The sequence below is a fragment of the Microtus ochrogaster genome, chromosome 6 (genome assembly GCF_000317375.1).
Source record: "Microtus ochrogaster isolate Prairie Vole_2 chromosome 6, MicOch1.0, whole genome shotgun sequence".
In the NCBI taxonomy this organism is placed as follows: domain Eukaryota; kingdom Metazoa; phylum Chordata; class Mammalia; order Rodentia; family Cricetidae; genus Microtus; species Microtus ochrogaster.
The window spans coordinates 469,005-496,918 of record NC_022013.1 but is presented as its reverse complement, the minus strand read 5'-3'; the positions used below and the strand labels follow the sequence as shown (position 1 = coordinate 496,918).

Here is a 27,914-nt window from a genome sequence, read left to right as displayed (position 1 = left end):
TACTTTTGAAGGTCTCTCTCTCTCTTTTTTTTTTTTGGTTTTTTGAGACAGGGTTTCTCTGGTTTTGGATCCTGTCCTGGAACTAGCTCATGTAGACCAGGCTGGTCTCGAACTCACAGAGATCCTCCTGCCTCTGCCTCCCAAGTGCTGGGATAGCCCAAGTCTCTTGAGGCTGAGGTTTAAATGTTGAGAAGAGTACATTGTCTGCATATTATTAGTTTTACTTTTAGGTATTTGCTCTTAGTTTAAATGAGTCACATGAGTATCGCTTCCAGCCCTTTGTTCTATTGGACAGTCTTATCTAAACAGGAGTTAAGAATGTTTACATCCTGTCTTCCATTTGCCTAGGGAATGGAGAGGTTTCTGGACACTTTGTGAGGTTATCGTTTTATATCTGTTTTTTTCAATATTTATTTATTTATTTATTTTTTATTTATTATGTATACAATATTCTGTGTGTATGCCTGCAGGCCAGAAGAGGGCACCAGACCCCATTACAGATGGTTGTGAGCCATGGTTGCTGGGAATTGAACTCAGGACCTTTGGAAGAGCAGGCAATGCTCTTAACCACTGAGCCATCTCTCCAGCCCCAATATCTGTTTTTACAAAGCAGTTTTGTCTGCTTTCCTCACACAAGCAAGTCAAGTAACTACTCTAACACCAAGCAATTATTTCCAGCCCTACAAGGAAATTCCTTAATGTTAGATCTGTTTGGTTACAGGGTGTCTGTTGTATTGATGAATTTGATAAGATGGACATGCGGGACCAAGTCGCTATTCATGAAGCTATGGAGCAGCAGACCATATCTATCACTAAAGCAGGAGTAAAGGTGTGTATCCCCTTAGTTGTGGAGATTAGTATGATAGAGATGTCCACCTGGTGAAATACATTGTTTCAATGTGTAATACTGATCTAAAATGTAAGGTACAGATGTTATTGAGAGTCTAGTGTACATATATTGCTGTGATAGAAACTGATTGCACTAGTGTAATTTTTAGCATTTCTTCTGATTTGTCAAAATGCTTTAGAAATGTTTATTTATTGGGGGAGGAGTGCATGTGACAGAAGACAGCTTTGTGCATTTTGTTTTTTCTTTCCATTTTCACATGGTTTTCTGGGGGTCACACTCATGTCACTAGGCTTTCGTGGAAGGGGCTTTACCTGCTGTGCTGTCTTGTTAACTGTTTGGCAAAATTTTCATAAGTAAAACCCACATTCTTTGATAAACATGCTTGTTAAAACAAAAACAGCTATTGGTCCCAGTACCACAAAATACTCAAAGATAATAAATAATTTAAATGAAAAGAATTATATTATGACCAACATTAGAGAGAATCTTAGCTTATTAAAATCAGGCTTGGTGGACAGACAGATGGCTCAGCAATTAAGAGCTTGTTCTGTTCTCACAGAGAACCCAAGTTCAGTTCCCAGAACTCACAGTGAACAGTTTATAGCTCTAGGGATTCCAGAGCCGTCTTCTGGCTCCTACAGGATTTGCATGCACATGCAGTTATACAGAGACAGACATGCATACACATAATTAAAAAAAAATCTGTAAACTGTAAATTTGTAAATATATAAATTTGAAAGAAAGCAATATATTTGTTAGTTAAAAATTTTAAAGTATTTACTGGTGTATAAATTTAAGAGAAATCTTCACCTTCAACTCCCAGTACAATGGATATTAGGTATGTATTATGGGAATACTTCACATACAAATAAGCATATGCATACAGTTCTTTCCTCCTTTTACTTAATAATTTTATTGTCAATCTTCCTATAGTTCTATAGTCCTACTAGGTCAGTTGTGACTTACTAGCCCATGACATTGAACCTGCATGAACCATACATTGGGTGGGTTGTTTGCAGTCTTTGATTTTTTGAGACAGGGTTTCCCTAGCTTTAGAGCCAGTCCTGGAACTAGCTCTGTAGACCAGACTCGCCTTGATCTCACAGAGATCCGCCTGCCTCTGCCTCCCAAGATCTGCTCTGCCACAACTGCCTGGCTTCATTTTTAGTCTTGTGTGTCACAAGATACAGTTATTGTAGTAAACTGAGTACCTACTGTATCTAGTTAAAAGGTAAATTTTTAGCAGAGTGCTGGCTAAGGGACTCATAAGAGATTATATCACCAATATAGAAGAGCTTATTGTGCTGTTATCATACTTGAGTTTTAATGATTCAGTAGTTGAAAAAGCCTTGCTTTTTGTTGCAGAATGGAATATTTGTTTAATTATATAAAGTATTATATTTGTTTATGCTACATTTGTATAACTATGTAAAGATGTGTTACATTTGTGTATGCTGCAGAATATTTAACTGTGTGAAGGTGTGTTGCATGCCTGCCTAAGGCACCTGATTGGTTTAATAAAAAGCTGCAGTAGTTAGACAGTAGAGGAGTACGCCGGGATGGGAAGCAGAGAGAATAAGTATGAAAAGGAATTTAGACTCAAGGGAGATGCCAGGGACCAACCAGCCATGCAACTACCAGACAGACATGGAGAAAGCAGGAAAGTAGGACATATAGAGTGAAAGAAAAGTAAAAAGCCCGGAAGCAAAATGTAGATGAAGAGAAACAGGTTAAAATAAGGTATAAGAGCTAGTGGAACAAGCCTAAACTGAGGCCAAGCATTCATAACAAATAATAAGTCTCCATGTCATGATTTGGGGGCTGGTGGTCCAAGAAAGCCTGCTGCACCATTTTACTTCTGTTTTGTTAATTATATGAGACACAACTTTTCCTTGTATCTATATTGGCCTGTTTGTGTTTGTTCTTTAGTCTCATGGTTTTTTCTCATTCAGGCAACTCTGAATGCCAGGACATCCATTTTAGCTGCAGCAAACCCTGTCAGCGGACACTATGACAGATCAAAATCACTGAAACAGAACATCAGTCTGTCGGCACCTATCATGTCCCGCTTTGATCTCTTCTTTATCTTGGTGGATGAGTGCAATGAGGTAACCAACCACTTAATCTGTTCATGTTTTCCATTTGTGTTCAGTTTTATGACCTTTGGTGCCCTTCGGTTGTACTACTTCTGGCCAGAGTTATTTGTGTGTGATAACGCACAAACAGCCCACCCTCTCCACCACCTCACAAAGTTTAGTGTGACTCATGCTGGCCCTGAACTCTGTAACCCACTGTGGCCATCTTTGCGGGCTGTACTCATTTGCTGAGCAGGGAGTTCCTCTATTTAGTAGTAACAGTGCAAAACCCTGCTTCCAACCTGACTTGAAACATTATCTAAATAAAACTGCCTTGCTGTTGTGAATGTTTGGGGGAGGACTTGGATTTCTCCTCTTCCCCTTAACAAATACATGACCCCAGTTAACTCCTGGATAATAATGTAATGACTGAGAGGACACTGAAGCCAGACTGACCAGTCCTGTCTCCACTACTTACTAAGTCTTTGGACAGATTATTTAACTCTTCTGGGACTCAGTTTGCTTCTATATAAAATAAAATTAATATCTTCTTTATGGGGTTTTTATGAGGTTTGCTTCCACACATTCCTGAGGAAACAGTGTCATGTAATGAGTTCCCTGTAAAGCTCTGCTATTGTTATTTTATACTCTATTTTATGTGCATTGGGATTTGCCAGCATGGATGTCTGTGAGGGTGTCAGAGGCCCTGGAACTGGAGCTACAGACAGGTAGGTATGAGTTGTCTCATTTGGTGTTGGGAATTGAACCCAAGTCCTGGAAGAACAACCAGTGCTCTGAGCCACTGAATCATCTCTCCAGCCCCCTAAAATCAATTTTTAAGTTGGCATATGCTACTAGATTTCATTAGACTTTGAGTTTTATTTGTTTGTATTTTGAGACAGGGTCTCTATGTGGCCCCAGCTATCCTGTAACTCTCTGTAGACTAGGCTGAAAAATCACAGAGAATCACCTGCCTCTGCCTCCCAAAGACTGGGATCATAGGTGTGTGACCTCAGGCTTTGTGTCATCTCCATTCACCTGTCAAACAGTAACTTTGCTCTAATTGCTTACTTACTACCTACCACCTGTTTTTTGTTTTATTTTGTTTTGTTTTCTAGCTTTGGAGCCTGTTCTGGAGCTAGCTCTGTAGACCAGGTTGGCCACAAACTCAGAGATCTGCCTGTTTGTTGTGGTGGGTTCCCTTCCTCCCCTCTAGTTCTTTTTTCTGTTTTCATAGCAAATATGGTTATTAAAGGTAGCCCATTCCTTCCAGATATACTTTTCAAGTGGAATATCTCTAGAGAGATGGTTTAGTGGTTAAAAGCACTTACTGCTTTTGCAGAGGACCAGGTTCAATTCTTAACACCCATGTGGTGGCTCACAACCACCTGTAACTCCAGTTCCATGGGATCTGAAGCTCTTTTTTGGCCATTGTGGGCACCAAGCATGTACATGGTGCAAATACATACACAGAGGCAAAACACCATACACAGAAAATAAATTTTATTGTTGTTGGTTATTTTTTTTTGAGACAAGTCTCACCAAAATTCTGGCTGTTTTGGAACTTGCTATGCAGGCCAGGATGGCCTCAAGATGAAAGAGATTCTGCCTTCCCAGTGATGGGATTAAAGACATATGCCACCATACCGAGCATAAAATGTATTTTTAAATCTTTTTAATTAAAAAATTCTGTTGGGAGGACTTTGCTTGTGAGGCTGTAGAGATGGCTCAACAGTTAAGAGACTTTGTTATTGCAAAGACCCAGATACAATTCTCAGTATCCACATGATGGCTCACAAACATCTATAACTCATTTCAGGAGATCCAGTGCCCTCTTTTCACCCCAGTGCACATCAGACATGAACATAGTGCACAGGCATACTTGCAGGCAAAATACTCATGCACATAGAATAAATAAATCTAAAAAAATGAAATAAAAACTGCTCAGAATGTTGGTACGTATTAATAACTTTTTTCAGTAGCATAGAGGTTAATTTTGTCTTTGTTTCAAGATAGGGTCTCCTGTAGTTTATACTGACCTTGAACATCTTATGTAGTTAATGTTAACTTCATTGAACTGCTGCTATTCCTGCCTCTGCTTCCCAAGTACTGGGATTATAGGCATTGACTATATGCCCAGATGAGAAATCCTTTGTAGCTATAAATTACCTATGGGGTACTTTGGAGTCACCACTAACTAGGATTAATAGAAGTTATCTTCTTGTTTGAAATTAGGTGACAGATTATGCTATCGCTAGGCGTATAGTAGACTTGCATTCAAGGATTGAAGAATCGATTGATAGAGTTTATTCCCTTGATGATATCAGAAGGTATCTTCTCTTTGCCCGACAGTTTAAGCCCAAGGTAATCTGCCCTGCTGTACCTGCATAAGCTGTATGTTCATGCATGCATGTGTGTGTATGTTAAAACCATTTAAATAAATGAGTTAAGTTGAAATTAACTGAACCTGTACTTGGTTTTGGTTTTATTTTGTTTTATCTTTAGCTTTGGTTGGTTTTGGTTTTGATCTTTTGAGGCAGGATCTCCACCATGTAGACCAGGCAAAGCTTCAAACATAATCCTGCTTTAGATTCCTACTGCTTGGTTTATAGGAAGGTGCCGATGTACCTTAATGTGTTTATCTTTTTCATGTCCTTAAATCTTTTTTAACTTATTGCTTGAGAATTTCATACTTGAATATAATGTGTTTTGATAAATCTACCTCCCACTTCCAGACCTCACTCCTCCATACCCCCACTACTTTTCTTTCCCAACTTGGTATGCTTCTTTTAAAACCTGCTAAGTGCACTATAATCTCCTTAAATTTTAAGTTTTGTGTTTTGTTTTGAATACTAGTTTATTTCTTCAGAAATGGTTGAGAGATTATTTTTAATTTGACTAATTTTTATATTTGACTTGTTAGATACTATTAAAAAATTTTTTTGGCCAGATATTGTAGCTTACATAGTTAAACTCTGTTTAACAGTAAAATTAAGTGGGATTTTGAGTGACTTTTGTATGAAGAATGTGTGTTCACCAGGACTACATACTTGTACCTCTGTACATTTCTTGTTCTTAAAAACTGAGGGCCTCTTAGGTCAGTGTATGCTGTCTTTTCACCTAAAGCCAGCATGAGTTTGTGATCTGAGCCTTAAGTTTAGTCTGAGTGTTAATTCAGTTAGTGAGCTTTGACACTTGAGGTGCAAAAGGCATTTCTTTTTATTCTATTGCTTCGTTTGTTAAATGTCATTTAGAAATGGTCATTTGCTTAAACTAGTCTATTGTCTTCATGCTCATAAAATTAGTACATGGAATTTACAAGCTTCTTAATACCGGTTTCTGAACTAATTCATTGTCTTTGTGATAGCTTAAAGTTTCAACTTCTAAGTTCCCCAGAGTGTTCCCACATGGGATCCTCTTTAACTGAAGTTTAATGTAGCCCATCAAGGGAAGTGAGTGTAAACGTCTCCCTGACTTGACTGGTTTTGAAACAGATATCCAAAGAGTCGGAGGACTTCATTGTGGAACAATACAAACGCCTCCGCCAGAGGGATGGCTCTGGGGTCACTAAGTCCTCATGGAGAATCACTGTGCGACAGCTGGAGAGTATGATCCGCCTCTCAGAATCAATGGCCCGGATGCACTGCTGTGACGAGGTACCACAGTCCCTCTGATAGCAGAGGAATGCATGAGTTGGCTTGAGGGCATGTTTTTACCTTTGTTATGGAACCTTCAGAACCAGTTGGTACTATTCTCAGGTTGCTATCTTGCAGTTTTGAAGTAGATAGACTGTTAGTAACAGATAATCTATTCTAATCAGTAGTTGTGGAGTACAGATAGAGGTAAGTAATCATTTATCCAGAGAAGCATATCTCAAGCAAGTGTCCTTGGCCTTTGGCTGGGAATACAAATGTGGCTGTGTCTCCTGTCTCAGAAGGAGCCTTTTTCCTTAAGGATGGTGTAATCAGTTTGTGTTGGGTTTGGCTATTATTTTGATTTTTGTGTGTGCTTGGGATTAAGTTTAGAGCCTTGTACATGCTAAACACATTTGGCACTGATCTATACCCTTAGCTCCATGGGTTTTAGATTGCTCTTTGAGCCCTATATTCACAAGCAAATATTAGAGTATGAGGGAGAGGATACTGGAAGCCATACATTTCTGCTTCAAACAAAGGCTTTTGTGTACTTCTATATACAAAGTTCAGTTAGAATTCAAATTTTGTTTTTGAAAGGGATGGGTAGGGTCATCCTTGGCTCCGATTCAAGTTTGAGGTCCTCTCGAGCTCCATAGGATGTTGTCTCAAATCAGTGAAACAAGGTTTGGGCATGTAACTGAGTGGTAGAGTGCTTGTGTTGAGCCCTGGATTTAGTTCTCAGTACTGTGAAGTAATGGGGGGGGAGGGGGCAGGCAAATCTCTTGAGTTCAAGAAGAGCCAGGACTACACAGAGAATTCTGTCTCAAAAGACTTTAAGAAAAAAATGAAAGAAAGTGGAGCTGGGGAAATGGTTAAGAATGCATGAAGTGCATACCGCTGGGCTCAGGTAAGAGAACACTGGTTCTATTTGCAGCACCCACATAATGGCTTGCAATTGTCTATGACTCCATTCCCAAGGGATCCAATACTTTCTTCTGGCCTCTGCAGACCACAAAGAAAAGTATGCACATAAAATGGGAAGAAAGTACACATACTGCTTTTGCAATTAAAAGCCAAGTGCCTTTTTTGAAAGAGTCTGCTAAACAATTGTATTAATTTGAGTTGACCAAAGTTTCTGTCCCTCCTGTTCCTGTAGCTTTCAGCTCCAAAGAATCACACAGAGGTCTACATTAATTATAAAGTGTTTGGCCTATTAGCTCAGGTTTCTTATTAACTCTTATAATTTATATTATCCCATAATTCTTGTCTGTGTTAGCCACGTGGCTTGGTACCTTTTTCAGTGAGGCAGTCACATCTTGCTTGTTCTGCCTCTGGGTGAAGGCTGAAGACTGAGCTTTCCTCTCCCAGAATTCTCATTGCCCTGCCTCTACTTCCTGCCTGGTCGTCACACTTATACTTCTGCCTGACTACTGGCCAATCGGCATTTTATTAAACAAGTACAAGAAACAAATTTTTACAGGGTAAAACCATTGTCCCACAGCAAATTCGTATGTGACTGCAGTGGGTGAGTTAGTCTTTGTTTGTCAGTCATTTCAGCCATTTTGGTGAGTAGTTAATAGTGTACATGGGGAGGAGCACAGTATTCTTAGCTGTTTGGCATAAAATATCCTTTTACATGGCTAAATTGTCTCATTACTGGGTTAGGTCCAGCCTAAACATGTAAAGGAAGCTTTTCGGTTACTGAATAAATCAATCATCCGTGTAGAAACGCCTGATGTCAACCTAGATCAAGAGGAAGAGATCCAGATGGAGACGGATGAAGGCCCAGATGGCATCAATGGTGAGGAGCTTGCTTATTACTGGTCTGTAGATAGAAACTGATCTTGCAGGATGTCATGGTACCTGTCTTAATTTGGGATTTCATTGCTGTGAAGAGACATAATAACCATGGTAACTCTTATAAAGAAAACATTTAATTGGGGTGGCTCACTTATAGTTTCAGAGGTTTAGTTCATTATCATGATGGGGAACAGGAACATGATGGTATGCAGGCAGACATGGTGCTAGTGGCTGACAGTCCTACATCTTGCAGGCAACAGGAAGTCTGCTGACTGTCACATTGAGGGACGGTTGAGCAAAAGAGACTCAAAGCCCACCCCCACAGTGATATACTTCTCTAACAAGGCCACACCTCCTAATAGTGCCTCTCCCATTGGGGGCCATTTTCTTTCAAACCACCATAGCACCAATGCACTGGTCAATGGCTGTGAAGTAGATGTATTCAGAAGGGGAAGGCAAATGGATTTTAAATTAACTATAAACTGAAGCACTGTTAAGTAGTTATACAAAATATATGTACTTGAAAGACTGAAAGAAAACATTACCCTGCACCCATGTAAAAGAGGACTAAATCCACAGTTATCTTCTGATTTCCACAGACATACTATGGCATGCTCACAAGTGGCCATATGCACAATGATAATTAAAAGGAGAATTAAACTTCTCAGTCACATTGAGACAGGTGAATAACAGATTGCTTTTGTTCATAACACTGCAAATTGACTAGTGGATGCAGGGGGGAAATGTCATTAGGTAAGTAGCCTAAACTATATTAAATTTATAGCTTCCGTCTGGTTCTTTTTTTTTTTTTTTTTCCTGGCTTTGGAGCCTGTCCTCAGACTAGCTCTGTAGACCAGGTTGACCACAAACTCAACAAAGATCCGCCTGTCTCTGCCTCCTAAGTGCTGGGTTTAAAGCTGTGCACAACCATGCCTTGCTGCCAATCAAATATCAATAAAGTCTCTGACCTCCATCCCTAAGTGAGTTGTCTTCACTAATAGGATATTAGTTTGTTCCAAATTTATTTATTAAATGATTGTTTTCTGAAGTTCATGTTAAGCTTAAGGAGTTTGTGCCTGAATGCTAGATGAGGGCATGTTAAAGGCACAAAGACAATCAGTGGTTACTTCTTTCCTTAGGTCATGCTGACAGCCCAGCCCCTGTGAATGGGATCAACGGTCCCAGTGAAGATGCCAATCAGGAACCTGTTTCCAAGCCCTCCCTGAGGCTGGGCTTTGCTGAGTACTGCCGAATCTCTAACCTCATTGTGCTCCACCTCAGGAAAATGGAAGAAGGTGAGTATGTGCTCTCCACTGTGTACTTGCTGTCATTCTGACATGCTATTTCTGCCACTTCTGATGTTAAGCATTGTGTTCTATCAGAAGAGATGGTCATATATGTTGACTTATAGACCATTCCTGTTCGTGTGTTTATGATATTGAAGCAGAATCTTTAGATCTGATCATATAAAGAACATAACATTTTTGCAGGTGAAATTACAATAGTTGTTTTCTTCCCAACAAATGGTCTCTCCGTTACAAGCAAGTTGAACTCAAGAAATCTATATAGCTACCACAAATGTAATAAAATCCTCCTCTGCCCATCAGTACCGGTTGCTGGAACACTGGCCCAGTTCTTACCCTTAACTGATTGTTGTGATTATGAGTTTCACCATTCTCCAGTTAGCTGTGGGCAGAAGGAAAAATCATCTGTTAGAGTTATAGTTGATTCTTTTTGTGAATGGGTGCCCATGGAAATCAAAAGGGCATTTGGATCCCTCAGAACAAGAGTTAGAGTAGTAGGTTGTGAGCTGCCCAATGTGTGTGCTTGGGACTGAACAGTTCCAAGGATAACTCTGGTAGCTTTTAGGCTTCTTTCATCATGTAAAAATCTAATCTGTGCTTGAGACTTTCACAGCTGGTTTCACCTAATACTTGAAAGAAATTGAATCGGAAGTAGATTCTGGCTGGGTGTGACAGCCTACACTTTTAGTCCTAGCACTCAGAGGCAGGTTTAAAACCTGGTCTACATAGTGGGCTCCAAGCCAGCCAAGGCTATATAGTGAGAAGACCCCCATCTCAAAAGAACAAAGAAAATGAAGTACTCTGAAGAGGAGCTTATAGTTACACCTGATTTTATATCTTTTGTTATGTGTGTGGTACTAAGGATTGAACCCAGTTTTTGGTACTTGTTAAGCACATGTTCTAAACCAAAGCCATAACTCTTGCACCTTATTTTGCAGTTTCTATAATCAAAGCTAAGGTTTTTTTGTTTGTTTTGTTGTTATTGTTGCATGTGTGTGTTTGTGTGCGTGCATGCACCATGAATTGGCAATGCAGTTTGTTAAATATCAGTTCTTTTAAATAATGTGTTTTTGCTGTAGAGGAGGACGAGTCAGCATTAAAGAGGAGTGAGCTTGTTAATTGGTACCTGAAGGAAATCGAGTCAGAAATAGACTCTGAAGAGGAGCTCATAAATAAAAAGAGGATCATAGAGAAGGTTGTTCATCGTCTAACACACTACGTATGTATCCACTGCCTGGGCTCCAGGGTAAGGGGGGGTCCCTATATCAGCAGGTTGCTTTGTAGGCTTTTTGATGAGTTTGTGTATTTTGAATCATTGGGGTTTTGTGATTAAGGAGAATTAACAACAAGGAACGTACATCTTTTCCTAAAATAAGCAGGATTTAGGTAAAAGCTGAACAAGTAGCTTTTGAATCTTATTTGTGGTGTCTTTAACTATACTGGAATTGAATTCTGGGTTTGTATGTGCTGGTCAGCCTTAGGTCTATGCTGTACCTATAGCCCCTGTGTGGTGCTGTAGTTACCCGCTGCTGTCTGGTAAGTTCTCAGCTAGTCCTCCAGCATCACCTGTTGTTTCATCTCCTTCAATCCAGCAAACAGTCTTGTTTGAGGTTGTTCCATTTTATTTGGCAAGGATTGTTTAGGGGCTGGGAAAGAAGAGGGCAGATAACATGTTCTACATTTATTTTTACTTGATCAGAGAGAAAATTTCCAGGTAAATTATGTTTAGATGTTTTGTTGTTTGTTTACTTGGAGATCACGTCTTACTGTGAAGCCTACGCTAGCCTAGAATTCAAGGTCTTTGTGCCTTAGCCACCTGAGTGGTGGTATTACAAGGTGTATACTACCATAGCATCTTTGACCCATTGTTAGTTAGTCCAGTTAGAAATAGAATCAATCTAGCCTGTGAGAGGCCCTGTGTATGATATCTCATAAATATAAATAAGAGCTGGAGAGATGGTTCAGTGGTGATGAGCATGCAATGTGCTCCCTGAGCACCCAGGTTTGATTGGCCACACCCACATCAGGTGCCTAAGAACTCTTCAGAATAAATTGGTTTAAAAAAAAGAAAAAGGAAAAAGAGGAGTAGAATCTTGCTGATGACACACACACTTAAAATCCCAGCACTCAAGTGACTAAGGGCAGGAAAATTGTAAGTTTCGGGCCAGTCTGACTGTGTAGACTGTCTCAGAAAGTGGGAGGGGAGTGAATGAAAAGGGCTTATCAGCAGTAATTAAAAATTAACTGATAACAGTAAATGAGGCTAAAACAGATTTAGATATTAGAGAATTTTATGCAATTGTATAATCTTAAAATTTAAGCAGTTTCCTTTTTTGAAGTTACATCAACAAGCATTTAATAAAATGTGAAGGATATCTTATTAAAATCACAGTACCTGCTGAATGTCTTAGTTTTTTCTGGCAGTTCTAAGTAAAGGCCAGCATCCTGTAAGAATGGAGCCGAGAACACTGGTGTGATTTTTAAGGGGTGGTTCTGGTCCAAGGGCTTTCGGACAGGAAACAAGAGAATGTAAGTAGCGGACATTTAGAAGAGTTGGACTGAAGACAAACTGTTCCACAGGATCACGTTCTGATTGAGCTTACCCAGGCTGGACTGAAAGGCTCCACGGAAGAAAGCGAGAGCTTTGAGGAAGACCCCTACTTGGTAGTCAACCCTAACTACTTGCTTGAAGATTGAAATATTGAAGGTAACTGTACAGCCAGACACAAGGACTTGTGGTGCCCTGCCTCTGCACCAGAGCCTGGTGACACTCAGGAGAGACTGTTTCTGGAGTGATTTTGAGGAGTGAGAGCTGAATTCATGACCCTGTGAGCCTCCTACTGGGACAGGCTTCCGCACTTTGTGCTTCTTGTCCTATTGAAGTCAGAACCCAATCATGTTCTTTCTGTAATACCTTTGTCTTCATGTTTAGGAAAGCCTGCTGCTTTCGTCATATACATATCTGGAAATTGCCTTCTTCTGTTTCCAACTACTGCTTTTATTCATGAAAATAAAATAACTTGTTCTGTAGTTGTTTGTTGGATTCATTTGTGTTCTTGATTATTGCCTCCCTTTCCATGAGTAAGTTTCTTGTGGTAGAGAGGCCTTGGAACTGAGTTTCTGGAGTTAATTTCAGTGTTGGTTTGGGGTGTTTCTTTGGGGGGGGGGTTGTTTATTTTGCTTTTTTTTGAGTGCCAGGTGTATGGGGTCCCAAGTAGCCTGTTACTAATCTTGAATGCTTGATCCTCTTGCTTTAACTTGAGTGCTGGGATTGTAGGTATGTCATTACATCTGGCTTTTGGTATAAAGACTGTTACCATTTACTCAGTACTGATTTCTTTCTCTGTCCTAAGGTAAGGGTAATTTTTTTGGTAATAATTTCTTTTCTTTTTTCTTTTTTTTTTTTTTTTTTAGAAGAAATAGACTATTTCTTAAATTTATTTGTTTGGTGGGGGTATGCATGCTGTTTCATCTGTGTACAAATCCCAAGAGAAATTGTAGATAGTAAATCTTTCCTGGCACGTGAGATTTCCCAGATTGTACTCCGGTCATCAGGATTGATTTCATTTGTTTGCCAACAGAGATGGGGTTGTTGTTGTTATTTTTTTGTTTTTTTGTTTTGTTTTGTTTTTTTGAGATAGGGCTGGCCTTGAACTCCTGTAAATCCACCTGCATCTGCCTTCTGAGTGCTAGGACTGAAGTCATGGCGCTACCACCCAGCTAGAGAGCAACCTTTTCTGTTATATGAGAGGTCTAAGTAACTTGAGCCAGCAGATGTGTTTAGCGTGTCTGTAGTCCCAGCTCCTAGGTAGCTAAGACAGACAAATCATAGACTAGAATTTATCTCAAAGGGTTAGTTGGTAATAGAGAGTTCCAGACATCCATAACTAGCTACAGAGTTGAAAGGGACTAGGGAGAAAGCCCCATTAGTGAAGTGTTTTAAAGGCCTGTTTTACAGTTACTGTTGCTGTGATGAAACACTATGACCAGAAAGCAAGCAGGGGAGAAAAGGGTTTATTTGACTTATACCTCTCCAGCACTGTTCATCAAAAGTTTTTAGGGCAGGAACTCTAAAAGGACAGGAATCTGGAGGCAAAGGTCATGGATTACTAGCTTACTTCCCACGGCTTATTTAGCCTTAGAACCTAGGAGTCCTAGCCCAGGGTGGCATCACCCACAATGAACTGGGCCCTTTCCTGTGAATTATTAAAAAGAAAATGCTTCATAGTCTTTCCTGCAGCCTTACCTAATGGAAACATTTTCTCAGTTGAGGCTTCCTATCTGCTGACTTGAGCTTGTATGAAGTTGACATAAAACTAGCCAGTATAGCACCCATGCAAAATATCTGGGGATATAATTCCTTTGTTGGAGAGGTAGATACAGGCAGGGTCCCTGGGGCCTGATGGCACTCGAGGAACAGGACTAGTAATGCACGTATTTACAGGCAAAACATGAATCCACATGATGAGTCAGGCTTACTCTGTAATCCTGGCTGTCCTGGAACCTTATTCTAGATTAGGCTGGCTTTGATCAGCTTGCCTCTGCCTACCAAGTGCTAGAATTAAAGACATGGGCCACTATTGCCTGGCTAAATTTTAGTTTTAAATAAAAATTAAAAAATGTTAAGATAGCTTAGCAACTAAAGACACTTGCCATGCAACCTATTCAATCCCTTGAAACAACGGTGAAAAGCAAGCCCCTCTACAAAGTTGTTTCTGACTTCCACGTTATGCTGCTGCACATATGTACAGTAGTAATTGAATTCTACAAACTAGAGAAATATGTAAATAAAGCTGGCCAGAGGTGTCACACGCCTTTAATCCCAGCATTTAGGAGGCACAGGCAGGCAGATCTCTGAATTCAAAGGACAGCCAGGGCTACACAGTGAATTCCTCTCTCAAAAAAGAAAGAAAAATACTTAAGTAGGCTTCTTGTGGTTTGTATGTGTGTAAAGACAGTCTCACTAAGGAGTTCTGTGTGTTGTGTGTGTGTTTAATGACGGTATTACTATGTAGTTCTGGCTGGCCTGGAACTCAGTGCCTCTGTCTCCCCAGTAGTAGGATTAAAGGAATGTACACTTGACTTCACATGTACCTTTAGAGATACTTGAAAACTCTTCATCATATTTTAAGGTGGTCATGAAAACTTGATAGTTTGTTTTATTTTTCAAGACAAGGTTTATGTAGTCCTGGCTGTCCTGGAATTCGTTATGTAGACCAGGCTGGCCTCAAGATCCGCCTGCCTCTACCTTTCAAGTGCTGGGATTCAAGGTATGTGCCACCACTACCTGGTTTGAAGACTTCATAGTTTTTATATTGGCTTTTGAGGTAGCTCAGTCGTTAAAATACTTACCTCTTCACCCTCAAACAACAAGGAACTGAGTATGGAAAGTAAATAAAATAAACTTGGATGTGGTATTGTATACTTGTAATCTTTGCTCTGGGGAAGAAGAGTTGCAGATGCTGATGTTGCCAGGCACCCTACTAGATAACTCCCAACCCAGTGAACGACCCAGCTTGAATATAAAAAGGGGACCTAGACCAGCAGATAAAACACTTGTACAAGCCTAGGGACGTGGTTTTGATCCCCAGGACAAACATGGGAGAGTCTCAACTGATCTCATCTGTGATGCCTGACCAAGGCTTTCCCCCACCCTCCACACAAAAACACATGCACATAATAACATGTACACATGTATATAGAGAAGGGTTGCTTCCCACTTTTACAAGATTTATTTATGTGTGTGAGTGTTTTACTTGCATGTATGTATATGTTCCATGCTTCTCTGGTGCCTGTGGTGAGAGGAAGGCTTCAGATTTCCTGGTAACTCAACACTTGGGTGCTGGAAAGCAAACCTGGGTCCTTTGCCAAAGCAACAGGTGCTCATAAATCACTAAGCTGTCTTTCCACTCCTATCCCGTTTTGTTTGTCTGAACTTTGGTTTTTCTAGGTGGTCTAACAAGCTCTGACTGGCCTAAAACTCACAAATTCACTTACTTCAGCCTTCTGAGTACTGAGTTAAAGATAGGCATCACCATTCCTGTTGTGTTTCCCCCCCTCTTTCTCCTACCACTGCCTACCGAGTGCTGTAGTTAAAGGCCACCACCGCTGGACTGTGTTCCTGTTTTCAGAGAGAAGGGTTCATTTTTCTTGTGTCAAATTTCATCTGGGTTTGTTCAGGAATTTTCAACTTCCTGTCCTTGTATGAAGTTTGTTGGTGTAACCTTCATTCTTAGGTTACAACCCCATTCCTATGTCTAGAGAACAGTTTAAACAGAAGCCCATGGAATTAGGATTTCCCCTGGAATTCCATGCAGCCTTGGGGTAGGGCAAGAACAAAAGATGAAATTGAGTTCCAATCAGGGAGGGAACTTATCTTCCAGGAAGGAACTACACACAAACACACAGATCAACACTTTTCAGACTGCCTGAGAAACTGGTCAGTGAGGGGCAGGGCCATACCTTGACCAGAACTGCTGAGCTGTGCCCTTTATTTAACCTTAAACCTCAGGGACTGGAGAGCTGTGCCTTGGTTAAGAACTGCTCAGCAGAGGACCCGGTTTGATTCCCAGTATCTATATGGTGACTCAAAACCATGTATAACTGCAGTTCCAGGGGATCTGACACCATCTTCTAGCCTCTGAGGCTGCCTGGCGTGCACGTGATGTTTCTCTGTATTGCCCTGGCTGTCATGGAACTCACAGGCCAGTTCTACACCAGACTGGCCTGGAATTCAAGGAGTTCCTGAGTGCTGAGATTAAAGACATGTCACCACTGCCTGGCAATAAATCTAAAAAAAAGAAAATTAGCAAGACTCATATCAGGACTGTGAAAATAGCCCTAGAAGTTCAACATACCTCTTTTTTTCTTTCCATTCTGTCCACTCTGAATAATTCTTTGTGTTTTTTCAGTGTTACAAGTCTGGCATTTGGGGGACCAGTGCCTGAACCTAGCTTTGTTGGGACTGTCATAGTTCAGACACCCTAACAATTCCAATAACATCTCGTGGTATTTAAATTTTTAAATATTACTGCAGAGGAGATGGTTCAGTTGGTAAAGTGCTTGCTGTACAGCAATGGGGACCTGAGTTTTGATGCTCAGTGCTCTTGTAAAACACCAGCTGTGATGACACAACTATAATTCTGCACTGAAGAGGCTGGGACAGGCAGCTCCTTAGGGCTCACAATCGGGGAATACGCCAAAGACCTACTTCTGGCCTCCATGTTTGTGCACACACAAGTTCGTGAACATGTATACAGAAGCACAAAACTTTTTTTTTTTCCTGAAGAGTACATTGGTTGAACCAAGTCCTAATTTAATGATCATAGATAACACAGTTAAATATTGTGTGGATAATCACTGTATTTTATAGCCTCATCAGTGTTATAAGGTCTGGATTCTTTCCACATGCTTCTAAAAGATCCTTGAACATGGATCTGCCTTGGACAGCACTCTTTCTGAGCACTGTCCTCCTGAGTCTTTCATGCCAGGGGATTGACCTGGAACCCGAAAGAAATTTTATTTCGGCCGCTGGTCCTCTTACAAATGACTTAGTGATTAACCTGAGCCATCCACTGGGAACCCAGGGCTCTGGTTTTGGACCTGGTAGCAAGGACTTCTACGTCTGCCAGCAGCCATTGCCCTCTTTCTTGCCACAGTACTTGAGCAGCCTTTGTGCCAGTCAGGTCACCCATTACAAAGTACTTCTATCATGGGCACAGCTTCTCCCAACGGGAAGCCCCAAGAATCCAGACCAGGAAGCAGTGCGGTGCTATCGACAACTCCTGCAGTCCCTGAAGGCTGCCCAGCTTCAGCCCATGGTGGTCCTGTGCCACCAGACGCCACCCACCCAAGGCACCATCCAGAGAGACAGGGACTTTGCTGACCTCTTTGCCAACTATGCCACGTTCGCCTTCCAGTCCTTTGGGGACCTTGTTGAGATCTGGTTCACCTTCAGCGACTTGGAGAAAGTGATCATGGATCTTGCCCCGCAGGGTTCGAAAGCTTCTGCTCTCCAAACCCTCAGCAATGCCCACAGGAAAGCCTTTGAAGTTTACCATAGAGAGTTCTCTTCTCAGGGTGAGTACACATGGACATGGTGGCCCGGCAGCAGCCCTCATCACCCTCCTCTGTTTGCTTCTTAGGCAGAAACTGATGAGGCCCCCACCTGTATGCATCTAGGAGTTCTGTGTGTCTGTCTGTGCGTGTGTGTGTATGTGTGTGTGTACATGTGATTTTATTTTTATTTTAGATAAGTGGGTGTTTTATCCACATGTTTGAGTACCATGTGCATGCCTGTGCCCTCAGATCCTCTGAAACTGGAGTTACAGACGGTTTTGAGTTGCCATGTGGATGCCAGGAATCAAACCAGGGACCTCTGGAAAGAGCAGCCTGTGCTCTTAATGCTGAGCCATCTCTCTAGCCCTTGAAAACTACCTTCTAGACCCTTCCTCAGGTCAACTCTGTGCAACTGTCTTTCTCTGCCCTTCCTTGAAGGGACGTTTATAAAGTCAGGATTTCTCCCACTTTCTTCTGACAGCTCCCTGAACCTGGAGCTGCCTTGGAGAGACAGTGCTGTCCTGAGTCTCTACAAGGAGACCCGATTGTGGTTCCCCTTCTCTTACGGAAACAAGTGTGTACCTTTTAGTTGGAGCTTACAGAGCATCAAGCAAGGCAAAGATAAATAACACACTGATGCGTAATGAGAAGACTGTGATTTGTAAATGTATGATGGAGACTAAAGCTAAAACCTTGCCCACGAGAGGCAAGTGCTATATCTACAACTGTACTGACTTGTGTTTACTAGGAACAGAGTATATCGCAGCGACTAGTGCTGTGTGTAAATTCTTGCCACCTTCTGATCATTCCTTCTGATACCGCCTTCAAATTGAAATTAGCCAGGTGTGGTGGTGCATGCCTCTAAATCTAGCACTTGAAAGACTGAGTGTGAGGATTGTAAGTTTAGAGTCAACCTGGTGTGCAGATCTCTATGAGTTCAAGACCATTTAGACCCTAGGAAGGGTGTAGAAGAAAAGAGATAACAGTGAAGCCAGTGTTTTAAAATAGCAGCTTTTTAAAAAGACTTTAAAGAATAATGCTGTTTATACCTATTGCTACAATGTTGCTGTTCTATCCTTTTCTGCCAATTTTAAATGATAGAAATTTTTATATACAATGTGAATATGAAGAAGTTAGCTTTTATCTGGTTATAGTGCTCAAGTCTTTAATCCCAGCACTTTTAGGCAGAGACTGGATATCTGAATTTGAGGGTCTACAGAGTGTGTTCCAGGATAGCTTTGGTTACACAGAGAAACCTTGTCTCAAAAAAACAAACAAATCAAAATTTAAATGAGCACTATGTTTGAGTGCTTGCATAGCAGAGTGCAGGAAGCCATGGGTTCCAATTTCTGCATTGCATGAAGTGGGCATAGTGACACATGTCTGTAAGCCAAGCACTGAAAAGGTTGAAGCAGGATGACCGGAAGTTCAAGGTTGTCTTGAGACACACAAGATCCTGATTCATAAATTAATTAGTTAGCTAAAATGACACAAGTAAAATGAGCAGCAAGGACTGAGAAAGTAGTTATTAAGTCTGTAGACCACTTAATGGTCTACATTTGATTTGTACATGGATGGAGCCCTGTGCTGTATTCCCATCAAAGCTTAACCGAGTAGATGGAAGCCAGAGGAATGACAGCTTAAGGTCACCCTCAGTTACATAGCTAGTTCAAGGCCAACCTGGGCAAGAAACGGTCAAAAAAAAAAAAAAAAGAATCCCCCTCCCCCTTAGACAGGTGTCTAGTTCTGGCTGTCCTTGAACTTATTGTATAGACCAGCCTAGCTTGAACTCTCAGATCTACCTGACTCTGCCTTCCAAATGTTGGGATTGAAGGTGTGTGTCACACCTGGCCAGGATAAAAAAGTCCACTTAAGAACAACAGGATGCAGAAGCTAGATATAGTGATAGGCCAATGATCTCAACACTCGGGAGGATTATGTATTTGAGGCCAGCCTGGGACAGCATAGTGAGACCCTACCTCTAGTCCTACCCCCACTCCCAATAAAAGGCTAAGGACTTTAGTAGACATCCCTAGAATGAAGATATGGAAATGGACAAACAGATACAACAACAAGAAAATCCCCATGAAACATCAATAGCCGTTAGAGAAATTCAAATAAAAATCATAATGAGTGTCCACTTTTTACCTATTAGGATGGCTATGAGGCAGACCTTGATGGGGACCTGGAGGAGCTGCAAGGTTGTACCTCCCTGTACAGAGTATACAACGGTGCAGCAGCTATGGAAGAAGAGTGAACGCTCCTCTGGTGGGAATGCAGATGCACACACAGCACAGGGAAGCAGTCCAGCTAACACCAGGAACCCCGCCCACTGTAAACAAGAACAGTTGACACTGGCAGCTCATCATTGAGTTGTACCTTTTGAAAGGCTGAACATGGGCTGCGAACACACTTTAGGATAATTCTTGGTATCCTGCCTTTTCCAAGTGCTCTCTGTATTGATTCAAACAACAAAATATACTCTTAGCCATGCATAGTGGCACATGAATTTAGTCCAAACATTCGGGAGGCACAAGCAAGCAGACCTCTGTAAGTTCAAGGCCAGCTGACTTCCAGCACAGCCACGGTCACAAAATGAGACATTGCCTAACAAAATCCGAATAAAAAACAAACTACTCTTATAGTGAGATATTGTATTTTTAGCCACTTTGTTTTCTAGAGTCTGTCAGTTGCTAAAGAGAAGTCATGGTCCTGATCGATCTCTTCAGAAGCCCCAACCCTCCCTCAACTACTGCTCTTTCCTGTTTGGTTCCAGGAGGGAGGCTCTCTGTGGTCCTGAAGGCTGAAGATATTCCCGAGCTCCTGCTCTCCCCATCCTCGGCTGCACTCGCCAAGGTAGATACTGCGTCTGTAATGCCTAGGGTGAAATGTGATTGTATTTTTTTATTCTGAGATGAGGCCTGTGTAAGAAGAAAAGAGCGTGAGGCTGCTCAGTGACCGCGGCACAGGTGTATTTGAGTCAACCTGAGAAGAGCTGTCACCAGAGAAGACCAGACTGAGCTTCTCCCGCAGGGCTAAGTTTTTTTTTTCAAGGATGGGGAGGAGGGTTGGTCAAAGGGCAGAGGCTGGGTTTGGCCAGGGTTGTTGTTCATCTAGGATGTACAGGAATGCTACTTGTGCTGACTTCATGACATTGATTTGGGGAAATTGGAACTGTTGGTCTCATGAGTGGGACAGGTGTGGTGTTGGTCCTTAGGCTATGATTAATCACAGAGAATGGGGTGCTATTCAGACCAGAATGGGGATGTCTCCAAGGTGGATGGTCATGCTCTTTGTTCCTTCAGTCTCACTATGTAGGTCAAGAAGCCTCGAACTCACAGAAACGCCTGCCTCTGCTTCCCAAGGTGCTGGGATTAACAGTGCACACCAGCATGCCTGGCTAAATTGTGATTTACTAAAAGTGAGATTTTGTTTGCTTCTTTGCTTTTATTATTAGTTTTAAATTTTTGAGATAAGGTCCTATGTATCTCAGAGTAGCCTAGAATTCAGTATTCAGCAGAAGATTATCTTGAACTTGAGAGCCTCCTGCCTCCAGCTCCTGAGTGCTACAGCCTGATTACAGGCATGCGACACACACCTGGGTGATGCAGTGCTCTCGTTGAACTTTGTGGATGCTGGGCAAGTACTTGGCTAACCAAGCTACCAACCCGGCCCTGGTTTACATCTCTAAAAACTCTTCTAAACAGTACCCGTTCCCAAGATTTGTAGCTAACTTCAAAGGAAATAGGCCTGGCTCTTGATTTGTCATGTTTTAGCCTGGCTCCATTGAGAAACCAGAGTTCAGACAGGCATGATGTCACACGCCTGCAATCTCAGCACTTAAGAGGCAGAAGCAGGAGGATCTTTTTGACTTTGGGGCCAGCGTGGGCTACCTAGTGAGTTGTAGACCAAGCAGATACATACTGAGACTCTGTGTCTAACAAAATAAAACAATATAAATCCTGGGACCCACATAGTCTACACATACTCACATAGAGAGAAAAATATATCAAGGTGCTAAGACTCAGGTGTCCCCACCATTTCCTCTAGTAACTGGTATTTATTTACTCTCTCCTTTATTTGCTTATTCATTTTGTTTTTGAGAAAGGGCCATATGTATCTCAGGCTAGCCTAAGTTACTGTATAGCTGAGGATGACCTTGAGCTCCTGATCCTCCAAGTTGTGGGTTATAGGCATGAACCACCATGCCTGGTTTCAATCGTGCTAGGGTGGAACCCAGGCCTCTGTGCATGCTAGGCAAACATCCCTCCTGGACCACATCCCCAGCCCAGGGTCTCTACTGGTCTAAGCTAATAGTTGCCAGTGGGGAAAGAGCCCCTCGGGAGAGAGGGGAGCCCAGATAAGAGCCTCCTATTGGGGGACACCCTTTTTTTTATTTTTTGAGACAGGTTTCTCTGTGTAGCCTTGGCTGTCCTAGAACTCAGTTTGTAGCCCAGATTTGCTATGAACTCACAAAGATCCACCTGCTTCGGCCTCACAAGTGCCAAGATTAAAGGTATGTGCCACCACTGCCTGTATTTGGAGGACATTTTTATGTGGTGTTAACAGTAAGGAGAATTTTGCTAGAAATATAAGAAACAGAAAAGGAGGGAAACCAGTGAAGGTAGGGATGATGTAAAATGGTAGGAATCCAGTGTCAGCATAGGATAGACACCAGGCAAAGCAGGTGTCTAGAGCCAGAGAGGCACATACCAAGGACGCCAATAGAAAGCCCTGGGGGTTTGCACTTCCCAGAAGGAAAACACACACTCTCCTCCTGGGTTTAAGCCTGAGCTTTGTGCTGCATGCATGGGGCAAGATACCAGTTCAAAGGCTGTTACAGGACAAGGAATTATTATTATTATTATTTTTGCTTGTACAAGGATTTTTATGATCAGCCCTTTGGTCTCTTGATTGCAAATATCACTCGGTAAATTAATTTAGATGTCATCCAGTCAGCAAGAGAATCTTATCGTGGCTACTTTTCAAGTTCCTGAGCTGTCAGATGTGAAATCTGGTGGACACTGGGGATCACTTGATAGGAAGGCACTGGGAAGCCAGTGAGGGTTGGGTACTAGGGCATAGGACACTTGGCTCTCAGTTGGTGCCTGACCTGTGAAACAGCTGACCTGTGGGAGGGAAGGGCAGTGATGAGCTTGTGATATTCCAGCCAAGAGAACAACAGAGTGGCCAGCCAGGCATACGGAGGCAGGTTGTGTGTGTGTGTATGTTTGTGTATGTGTGTGTGTTTGCACATGTGTGATTCACTGTGCTGACTTCCCATGTTTAGATCCTGAATTTAAAATTCTTCTAGCATATGTAAGCCAGACACCAGGCAAAATCCTTTTTTTTTATATTTTAATTGCTTTTCTGTGTGTGCATGTGTGCACTAACTAATGTATTACTTGTGTGTGCAGATGCACTAACCTGCTCATCTGTGAGGCTAACATTGGGTATCTTCTTCTGACACTTTCTACCCATCTTCCTTTTTTGGAATAAGGTTCTCGGTCTCGCTCTGAAACTGGAAACACTGATTCCACAAGAGTAACTGTCCAGGGAACACCCAGGACCTGCTTATCTCCATCTTTCAGCATTAGGGTTAAAGACAAACTCTTGGGATTAACATGGTAACACATGTGCGTAGTCTCACTACTTAGGAGGCAGATGCATGGAGATCTCTAGAAGTTCAAGGCCAACCTAGCCTAGTAATGAATTCTAGACCAGTGAAAGACTGCACAGAAAACAACAACAAAAGATCTGCTCGTGGATTTGAGATAAACACTGGGCATCAGAAATCATAGAAAGAAATTATTGAATGAGCCCAGTAACCAGCCCGTTCCTTTCTTTTCTTTCCTTCTTTTTTTTCCCCTTATTTTTCTTTTTCAATGCAGGGTTTGATTTCTCTGTGTAGCCCTGGCTATAAAACGCTTACTGTGCAGACCAGAGTACCCTCAAACTCAGATATCCACCTGCTTCTCTCTTTTGAGGCCTGGAATTAAATAGCCTGGCCTTCCTTTCTTCTACCTTTTTGGGACAGGCTTTCTTTGTGTAGCATTGGAGAGTGTCCTGGAACTTCTTTGTAGAAAAGGCTGGCATCGAACTCAATGAGATCCACCTGCCTCCACCTCCCAAGTGCTGGGATTAAAGGTGTCAACAATCACTGCCCGACTGTCCTTGATTTTTTTTTAAAAATTCATTACATTTTTATGCGTGTGTGTGTGTATGTGTGTGTGTATGTATCTGTATCTGTGTGTCTCTATGTAGGCATGAACACGCTATGGCACTTATGTAGAGAGCAGAGTGAAATTTGGGGAGTCTCAGTCCTACCCTCATGTGTGATGGGGTGAACTCAGGTCATCAGAGTAGAGGGCAGACACCTATAGCTGCTAGGCCCTGTCACTATTCTCTTTCTTTTTCTCTTCTACAAGATAAGATCTCTTGTTGCACAAGCTGGCCTTGAACTCACAAGGGAGCCAAGGATGAGCGTGCTGGAGTAGAGACGGGCACCACCATGCACTGTTAATGCGGTGCTGGTGATAGACCCAGGGCCTTGCACATGCTCAGCAAGTTTTGCTCCTACTGAGCTACATGCTCAGTGAGCTGGAGTCCCTAGCTAGGCTATGGGTTAGAGAGTGCGGGTGATCAGGGCTGTGTAGCTTGTTTTTCTGCTAGTAGAACTGCTCAAGCCAGGCTTGACTGGGGGGGACTTCAAGCTGTGGCCTGAAATGAAAACCAAACCCCAGACCCCAGAGGGTTCCCAGATATCACAAAGGTCAGGGGAGGGGGATCTCTGGGGGAAGCTCCAGACACTGATTCCCTCCCTTGGTGCTCCTCCATTTGCTGGCACCGCACACCCAGCACACCCATTTTCACTCTTACTAGTTCACCACACTCCCGCTCCTGCTGTACTCACATGCACACTCATCCGCAGTCATGGGGAGAACCAGCACACTTCTGAGGAGGCCTTGTTCTAATGCTTGATCTCCCTGTTTCTAGGACTCGGTTGACTTCCTCTCTCTTGATTTGACTTCTACATGCCAAAGTGTGGCAACTCTACCACAGAAGCTGAGTGACCTGCAGGTAATGTGAGGGCTTTTCCATCGTGATAGCGAGTGGACAGCTTATCAGAAATGTGATAAACATTTGCCTAAATCGTGGACTGAGCCTTACATAAGGCAATCAATAACATGATCACGAACACTCATGATCATGGTGATGCGGCCTCTTGGTTAAACATTTTAGGAAGTGCAGGCTCCTACACAAGCAGAAACCTTGGTCCCAACCCTAATCTTCTTGCTGGCCTATGAAGTGCTCCATCTAAAATGAGCTGCTATGGTTATCATTTCATTTAGGAAGGGCTGGTGGCCAACGGTCACTGACTAGTGTCACTCTCCAGAGTCCAAGTCTCTGCCCTCAGTAGGTGGGGTGACTCGAGGTTGTTTCCAGAAGATGAGCATGTAGTGTCTCCCTTGTTCCCGTTACTAAAGGCATACTTGTTGGTCTTCATCTTTTCTAGAACATTGAGCCCAAAATGAAGGTTTTCATCTATACCCTAAAAGTTCAGGATTGCCCATCCACAGGGAAGAGCCCCTCCTCACTGCTCTTCAGCCTGCTTGAAGGTGAGTGGATTGACATGTGGCAGGTGTTGAGTGACATTTGTTACACTGGCCTGTTGGGGAGCTATCCTGACATCGTGGATTCTCATGAGGGAGGGGTCTAGGAAAATGGCTGAACTAAGAGCCTACCAGGTGAGGCTAAAGTCCCATAACTCCCCTGGCAGTGAGCGCCTCCTGTCCGGTGACACCGAGTGGTCCTGTATAGATGCCAAGGGTGCCCAATATGACATGTTCCTGACTCAGGTGTGAACTGTCAGCATGGAAACATAGACTTGTGTTCCCATGTTCAGAGCAGTTCCTGCAGCATTTAAGATGATGAAAATCTCTGGTGTAGGACCTTGTGGTCTAGAGGTCACTGTGTAGTCCTGCCAGGCCTTGAACTCAAGCGCAGTCTATTTGGTGCATGCATATGTGCATGTCTGTGTGTGTGTATTTGAGTGTGTGTATATATTGATACAGTTACATGAGGAGAACAGAAGAGGCTGTTGGATCCTTTGGAAATGGAGTTACTCACAAGTAATTGTGAGCTGCCTACACTGCGAGCTGGGATCTGAACTCGGGTCTTCTAGAAGAACAGTTTGCTCCTTATCCAGAGTCATCTCTCTCATCCCATGCCAGGCTTTTTGTGTGGTTCTGGAGGTTGAGCTAATTCCTCATGTTTACCCAGAAGGCACCTTATTTATTAACTCCCTAGACTTCTTTTTCAAAACTTTCACAAGAAGGTGGCAGTGGCAGACACTTTTAATCCTAGTACTCAGGAGGCAGAGGTAGGTGCATCTCTGAGTTCAAAGCCATTCAGCTCTAAGAGCTACATCGTGAAATCCTATCTCAAAATAAATAAATAAATAAATAAATAAATAAATAAAATAAAAAGCCTGAAAGGAGGTATGAACATGTTCCTAGGAGGACCAAGACTCAAGGGTGGGTCCAGCTATCTCCTGAAGTTTTTGGGTCACTGATATTCACCCTGAAATATGAGGACCAACATTCTAGTTCTAAGCAGACCAGATGCAGCTATGTTATCTTCAGAAAGTCTTAGCTTTCGTCCCTTGGGTTAGAGTGGTTTTAAAATGAGGTAAACTACTGATTACAAGTTTCTGCTCCAGCTCCACACATAGTTAACAAACTGCTTTTTTTACAGCCATAAATAAAGACCAAGTACAGACTGTTGGGTTCGACATCAGTGCATTCCTGAGCTGCTCATCCAGTTCTGAGGAGAGGTAATGCTGGCTTGTGCCGTTAACAAGAAGGAACAGTTACTATGGGTTCTGTTGTGTACATGGGCAATCACTGGAGACCATTGTCCTTGTGTTTGGTTTTGTTTGATGTGTGTGTGCGCTCATGCAGGATCCTGAGTAAGTATGTAGTGCACCACCTGCCTGAGTGAGCCCACAAAGGTCAGAACGCCAGAAGGACAGATCCCTTGGAACTAAAATTCCCATGTGAATGCTGGGAGCTAAACCCAGGCCTTCTGCAACAGCAGTGATTGGTCTTAACTGCTGAGCCATCTCTCCAGTCATGACTTTGCTCCTGGGACAGCAAACTTGGCACGTCTGGCCAAGTCTGATGATCTGAGTGTGATCTCTCAGGCTCACGTGTTGGAAGGGGACAACTGACACCCACAGTTGTCATCCAGCCTTCACACATGCCGTGTGCACACCCCCCCCAGTCTCTGAATGAATGAATGAATGAATGAATGAGTGACTCTGGTGCCTCAGAGGGGAAAGGCCCTTGCCTGTGTCCTAGTTGACTTTCTGTTGCTCTGATAAAACAGTGACCACAGCAAACTGGGGAGGGAAGAGCTCATTTCATCTTACAGCGTACAGTCCTCCAAGATGGGCATCAGGGCAGGAACTCGAGGCAGAGTTGAAGCTGAGGCCATGGGGGAATAAATGCTGCTTGCTTGTTGGCTTTCCATGGCTTGCTCAGCCCTCTTTCTATTTTTCAAGATTCCTTACTTTATGAAGTTGTGTGTTTTGTCTGCATGTGTGCACATCAGAGGAGGCACTGCATTATTGGAACTACAGCTATAGACATTGCTGAGTCAACATGTGGATGCTAGGATTTGAACTCACAACCTCTGAGAACACAACCAGTGCTCTCAACCTCTGAGCTGTCTTATCTCTCCAGCTCCCAGTCTGCTTTCTTGTACAACTCGGGACCATCTACCCAGGGTCGTTCTACCTACAGTTGGCTTGGCCTCTCACACCCAACATTACATCAGGAAGATGGATGCCCATAGACCTGTGTACAGTCCAGTCAGACATAAACATTTTCTCAGTCAAGGTTTCCTCTTCTCAGATGACCCCAGCTTGGTGTCAGGTTGACAAAAACTGAGCAGCTCCCCAGGCAAGCCAGGTGACCCGAGTTCGATCCCCAGGTCCCATATAAGCGCAGAGGAAGACAACAGACCCCATGAAGTCCTCCATATATAAAAACCACAGCAATAAATAATGATAGTTAAAAGGTAAATAAATATAGTAATTTTATTGAAGCAAAGAAAAAGAGAGAGTAGGTGCAGATCTGAGCAGCCCACTAAAGCTTCATGAAGTTCCTGAGCGCAGTTCTTCAGCATA

The 27,914-nt window shown here is 42.5% G+C and overlaps 1 protein-coding gene across 1 annotated transcript in view; it reads left to right on the top strand.

The window, feature by feature from the left end:
* The window catches only part of Mcm6 (minichromosome maintenance complex component 6), a 33,312-nt gene extending 20,618 nt beyond the window's left edge, over positions 1-12,694 (top strand). Inside the window, exons 10-17 of the mRNA XM_005348229.1 lie at positions 722-829; positions 2,803-2,958; positions 5,161-5,289; positions 6,420-6,581; positions 8,226-8,361; positions 9,500-9,655; positions 10,744-10,883; positions 12,245-12,694. Of these exons, the coding sequence (XP_005348286.1) occupies positions 722-829; positions 2,803-2,958; positions 5,161-5,289; positions 6,420-6,581; positions 8,226-8,361; positions 9,500-9,655; positions 10,744-10,883; positions 12,245-12,361 (1,104 nt within the window). The 3' untranslated portion in view covers positions 12,362-12,694. The remainder of the gene's footprint in view (positions 1-721; positions 830-2,802; positions 2,959-5,160; positions 5,290-6,419; positions 6,582-8,225; positions 8,362-9,499; positions 9,656-10,743; positions 10,884-12,244) is intronic.
* The last annotated feature ends 15,220 nt before the right edge of the window (positions 12,695-27,914 follow it).